Here is a 6,580-nt window from a genome sequence, read left to right as displayed (position 1 = left end):
ACTCAAAATATAATAAAAAATAAAAAAAAGTCAAAACACAAAAATTTTCCACCGTCTTCCTCGTTCTAAAAAAAAAAACAATGTTGAGGAAAAAAGATCATTGTGTCTTTTTTGTTTATCATTGTGTTTTGTGTTTATTTTCGTTATTGATTGTGTATTTTTTCCTTGACATTGTATCTTTTTTTCTTGATATTGTATTATATTACTCAACAGTGTGTTATAATTTGTTTAGCATTGTGTTATATTTTGCGATTTATTATGTCTTTTTTTAGTTTTAATTGTGTCTTTTGTTCATTTTTGTAATTGTGTCTTTTGTCTCTCTGCGTTGTGTCTTTTTGGCGTTTTTATTTATTAATTTATTTTTTGAAACAAGAATGACGTGGGAAACATTTTTTTTTAATTTTTTGTTTTTTATTTATATTTTGAGTTATGATTTTTTTTATTACTTTTTTGAAATTTTTTTAGGGGCTTTTTGTGTTGTCACAAATCCTTTATCACACTTCTCATTTTTGTCTCCTTTTGTATTTTAACTTTTCACTAGATAATCTTTGTATTTTAACAGCTTTTCCCTAGATATTATACTTTTAGTTATAATATCATATATAAGAAGGTATATTTGGTTTACTTATACTTTTAGGTATAGTTTTCATTATTGTATAAATAATAAATTTGTTTAGGCTTGTTTAAGCTCGGCCCTATAAAAGCTTGACATGTGAAGCTTGAGCCTGAGCTTGTTTATTAAAAGAGCTCCAAAATAAGCTCTAGCTCGTCTATCTGGATTCAAGTACTTAATGAGTCGAGTTAATCTCAATAACTCGATCTTTTAGAGCCATAACAACAATGATATAATTACTAAAACAGTTGTGATATGTTGTTATTTAATATATTTAGTCCTAAACAAAAGAATTGCTAATAATAATAATAAAATTTATTTAAAAATAATATTTAAAATTAATAATAATATTTATACTATAATAAATAAATAAAATAAAAAAAAGAGTTAAATTGTAAGTTTTAAAAAGTAGTGTTAAAAAATAGTTGAAATCATAAATATTGATAGCAATTTGAAACCAGATCATAATTCACATGTAGGGGTGCAAATGAGTCGAGTCGAGTATGAGCCGGAGTGGTCTCAAACTCGGACTTGTTAAACTTATGAGGGCTCGCTTGAGTCGTTTCAAATTGTATTTCTAAAACTAGAGCACTGCTCGCGTGTAGTTTTTCAAGCTCAAGCTCAGCTCGTTTAATATTTATTTATTAAATTATACATATTACAATTATTTTTTATTAAGAGATAATAAATTAATAAAGTAATACTATAATTATATATATAACTTAGTTAACTTTTATTTGAATTTTATATACTAAAATAATTATTATATTAAATAAATAATTGACTAGTTTAGGTTCGTGAGCCAATTTGAGTTTGATAACTGAAATTCAGGCTTGGACTAATTTATTAAACGAGGTTATTCACATATCATACTAAATATTAATTAAAAAAATGAGCTAAAGTATGAGGCTAAAGTGTATTTTTAAAAAGAAAATATTGTAAAGCGTTAAAATAAAATTATAAAAAAAAGCAAAAAAAACTTGAAATTTTTGACCCTATATAAAAGCAGACTAATAATTTTGACCACACCACCTGCACATAAATTACTGTACTGCTTTATTTTATTTTGTTTTCTGTTTGCAAATTTTTCCCCCTATTTTCAATTAGGAAAGTGATTGTAGCTGATGGTCGCTATTGCCCCTTGCAAAAAACTCTCACAAGTTATTTAGAATACGGGATGGCAGGCAATTAGGAAAAACTTACCTGAGTTCACTTAGAGCTGCATCAAAAACACTGGGTTGCAGGCCATTATGGATGGTTGGTGTCGCCTTGAATCATTCGACTTGCATGGGTGCGAACACCTTGATCTAAAAAGGGACTTAGCTAGGGAAAAGATGTTCACAAATCACAAGAGATTAAATATCTGAGACTTCCTTGTGGTTCTCGATCGTCACAAACAAGCGTAGATGTTTTCTAGCTCTCTTTTGAACCATTTTCTTTTTGGCGTTCTCAGACAAGGTAATCAATGTTTTGCTGATGATTTCTCCAAATTTATCATTTGTTCCTGGAATTGAAATGCAATTGCATTGATGCTTCAAACTTTGTTGTTCTCTGTCATTACCAACTTTTTCCTACTGGAAATTTATCATGTTGATCTTAGTTATTGGTTTAACAACCGAGTCGTTTCTTGAATGCGCTCGTCTATTCAACGTTTGATGGTCCAGCCAAACTTGTCCTTTTACCTCTTCATAGTCACTCAACGTACAGCCCTCGGTTTAAAAATGGTTTTGTGCCATTGAGGAACGACTCACTATCACGGTATGGCTATTCGTTTGATAGTTGGCTCGATTTGGGAATTATTCTTCCTGTGTGATGTTTGGTTTATGCTTAGGATGTAGGATATATTTACAGTCAGTATTTTGTCCTGTAAGCTGTTGAGTGTGCTTGTATACTTTTATTTGTCAGTGGTAAAACAAGCCTCATCTTACTAATGGTATGCTGATTTAAGGTAAACATGCAAGAAAACCCAAAACAGGGGAAAAATTAAAATGAATTAGGCGGGCCTTAGAGATACAACATTAATTTATGAAACTGATTTGATTTTTGGAACTGAGAGGTAAAAAAAAATAGACTGTTCTTTTCTTTCTGAATTATATTGACTGTTTAATTATGATTGGCCTTGAGTTAGAGATACAACATTCTACAAGTAAACCAAACATGTGCCCTTCATAATATGCACCATTCACCCCCAACCATCTCGAATCATTGAACAGGAATTAGTGATGAAGTTTTTCAAACATCTGGATTTCATTGTCTATGCATGCATGATGCCTTCATATTATATATGAATCCGTTCTGAAAATACGGTGTTAAGTTGATATTGAACACGAAGATGAAGCGCTAGTGACGGAAATTATCATGTTGGTATTGAACACGGAGTGGAAATCGTAAAGAAAATTATGGTGTTGGTATTGAACACAATGAGGAAGTTAAAGCTGGTGATGAAAATAAACATGTTTGTATACACGTACGAAGATGAGACTGGTAAAGAAAATTATGTAACACAAAGATGAAATTAAGTTAGTAAAGAAAATTATAAACTTTTTGTTATAATATCATCATCACATGTGCTACTATGTCTGTCATAAACGACCAGTATAAGGAAGGAAGCTGGTATAGAAAAAAAAAAAAACGTTTTGATCATAGATTTCATCACAATTCTTAATTTTGATCTTGATTTTGGTGGGATAAAAATAGGAACTCTTTTATGGGTTCAAATATGGACCAAATTGCATGCCCATTCTTCAACCCGTTTCTAAAATAATTAATAGCAAATTAAGATTGTTCAAACAGATATGGAGAGGAGTGTGATCAAGCGACCAACAAGGAATTGGTTGGACCTCCCGTCTGATCTAATGCTAAATATACTTCAGAGAGTTTCTGTGGCTGACCGACTTCAAAATGCCGAGAAAGTGTGCTCCGCTTGGCTTGAAATCTGCAAGGAACCTGCCATGTGGAGGGTCGTTCATATAGACAAACGTGCAAGTAGAGTTGGTTCATGGGCATGTTAGGGCTTGTGTGAGAAAGCTGTCGATAGAAGCAAAGGCCAATTGCTTGATTTAACCCTCATTAAGTTTCACAGTTTCAAGTTTCTTCGGCGTGTTGCTGATAGGTATTGTCCATTTTCATATATAATTGATCTGGAATCTTACACATTTTCACTATTCTTTTATTAAACTTCTAAGATATAGATCTTGACTAATTTCTATCATATGTTCTAACTATATTTGTCTATTACATTAAATGCGTAATATATTTGGAGTTCTTTTTGTTAACAGATTTGGTCTGCTTAAACGTCTAGAGTTAGTATGTTACTATGATAGTAACATATTGAGTGAAGTTTTGATGCGATTACCATATTTGGAAGAACTGAGACTTGTCATAGCATACATTTCGCAAGAAGTTATTGTAGCTGTTGGCCGCTATTACTCCTTGCTAAAGACGCTCAAACTGAATCAAACTGCAACGGATTTTGAGATAGGCTTTGCAATTGGGAAAAACTTACATGAATTGACTCACCTTGAACTCATCGGGAACGATATCAATAACATTGAGTGCAGGCCATTCTGGATGGCTGTTCTCACCTTGAATCACTTGACTTGCGTATGTGCTGGAACCTCGATCTAAAGGGGGAGTTGGGGAAAAGATGTTCACAACAGATTAAGCATCTCAGACTTCCTCATCATTCTCTTGAAGGGTGTCCATGTGCTAATAATCTTCTATACTATTTTGAAGATAGTTCAGACTCTGACATTGATATTGATAATTATGAAAATGATTTGTTTAACGAAGAAAAACAGATTATGGAGCTGGCGAGTTTATACTATGGTGGATACTAACGATCACTCGGCCTTTATTGATGATGGTTATTTGGATAGTTTGGTATGCGGAAAGGTGAGTTGTTACTTAAATATTTATAGATATATCACAGGAACGGATATATACTAATTGCTGTTGGTGTTTTGTCTTTTAAAGGTGTAGCTGCCGCCTGCCTGCAAGAACAATCTTTTTTTGGCCTTTCTGATCACAAGGTTGATTTTTTGAAAAACTGGATAAATTCTAAAGATGTTTTTTCGTGAGTTATCATTTTGAACTTGAAAACAGTTTCTTTGTTTAGGTGTCATTTCTGAATATGATGTTTGGTTATCTATATCTTATTATGATAAGCCAATTTTGTTATGTGCTGTGCGAGTGTTTTGTTCAAAACTGATTAGTGGTTGTTTTTATCTTAAAGTATATTCATAAATGTCGCTTAGCGAGACATTCCAAGTTGCGGCTATGATTGAAAAACTACCACCAAGTTGGGTTGATTTCAAGAACTATCTCAAGCATAAGCGAAAGGAGATGACCCTTGAAGATCTTGTCGTTCGTCTTCGTATTGAAGAAGATAACAAAATTGCTCTAAAAAGGATTGATGGTCCTGGAATGGCAAAGGCCAATGTTGTTGAACATGGTCAATCTTCAAAGGGTAATAAAAATGGTGGAAAGAAATTTCATGGGAAAGACTCCAACCTTGGTCCTAAGGGGAGAATTGGGAAGAAGAAGAAGTTCCAAGGAACGTGTTATAATTGTGGAAAGCAAGGCCATAGGGCCAATGAATGCAAGCTTCCAAAGAATGAAAATGCTCGACAAGTGAATATGGTTCGTGAGGTTGAAAACCTTGTTGCTATGGTCACGGACCTCTCGATTATGGTCACCGAAGTCAAATGGGTTGGGCAAGATAACAAGGATTGGTGGGTTAATATGAGGGCTACCCGTCATGTGTGTTTTGACAAAAGCCTCTTTAGCACTTTCAAAGAGGTGACCAATGGAGAGAAGGTTTTCATGGGAAACTCCGCCACGGCCAAAGTCAAAGGCGAGGGGAATGTGATCTTGAAGATGACTTCGGGAAAGGAACTTACTTTGTTCAATGTGTTGTATGTTCCTGAAATTCGTAAGAACCTTGTGTTAGGGTGGCAGTTGAACAAGTTTGGTTTCAAAATGGTTATTGAGTCGGATAAGGTCGTGTTGACCAAGAATGGTGTGTATGTTGGTAAGGGCTATGCCCTTAATGGTATGTTTAAACTAAATGTAACCGTGTTTAATAGAATGAATGAGAACACCACTAGTTCTGCTTACTTGCTTGAGTCTTCTAATGTTTGGCATGGTAGACTAGGTCATGTTAACTTTACTTCCATTCGACGTATGATTAAACTTAATTATATACCAACATTCGATATTGACTCAAATAATTAATGTGAAACTTGTGTCGAAGCAAAACAAACAAGATCTTCATTTAAAAAGATTGAACGATTCACCGAACCCCTCGATATGATCCACACCGATATATGTGATCTAAAAGCAATTCCTACTCGTGGTGGGAGTAAGTACTTCATCACGTTTATTGATGATAGTACAAGGTATTGCTATGTGTACTTACTTAAGAGTAAGGATGAGGCTATTGATAAGTTTATCTTGTTCAAGATCGAAGTTGAGAATCAACTAAATCGGAAAATCAAAAGAGTAAGGAGTGACCGAGGAGGTGAATATGTTTCACTTTTTGTTGATGTGTGTGAAAGAGATGGAATCTTACATGAACTCACACCTCCTTACTCCCCTCAATCAAATGGCATAGCGGAACGTAAGAACCGCACTTTGAAAGAACTGATGAATGCCATGATGATAAGTTCTGGTGTAAGCCAAGACATGTGGGGGGAAGCAATCTTATCAGCGAATTATGTCTTAAACATGATACCTAATAAGAAGAAAGATGTAACTCCATACGAATTATGGACGGAAATAAACCATCATATAAATACTTGCGAGTATGGGGTGCCTAGCCAAGGTAGTAGTAACACCACCGAAACGGCTACTAATAGGACCCAAAACAGTGGATTGTATATTTATAGGATATACTCGTCCTGGTGGTGCATTTCGTTTTCTTGTGCATGATTCCAAGAACCCTGGAATAAGCAAATGCACCATACT

The 6,580-nt window shown here is 34.0% G+C and overlaps 1 protein-coding gene across 1 annotated transcript; it reads left to right on the top strand.

Moving 5' to 3' along the window:
• The first annotated feature begins 3,408 nt into the window (after positions 1–3,408).
• On the top strand, positions 3,409–4,594 carry LOC143571691 (putative F-box/LRR-repeat protein 23). Its single transcript, XM_077057056.1, has 5 exons — positions 3,409–3,525; positions 3,625–3,725; positions 3,892–4,216; positions 4,406–4,507; positions 4,589–4,594. Exons 1-5 carry the CDS (start codon positions 3,409–3,411, stop codon positions 4,592–4,594), a joined length of 651 nt encoding a protein of 216 aa, XP_076913171.1.
• The last annotated feature ends 1,986 nt before the right edge of the window (positions 4,595–6,580 follow it).

This window comes from Bidens hawaiensis, unplaced genomic scaffold, assembly GCF_021521415.1.
Source record: "Bidens hawaiensis isolate Kalapana, Puna unplaced genomic scaffold, B.hawaiensis_p1.1 tig00025498_1, whole genome shotgun sequence".
Lineage (NCBI taxonomy): Eukaryota > Viridiplantae > Streptophyta > Magnoliopsida > Asterales > Asteraceae > Bidens > Bidens hawaiensis.
This window is presented reverse-complemented; position numbering and strand designations above follow the sequence as displayed.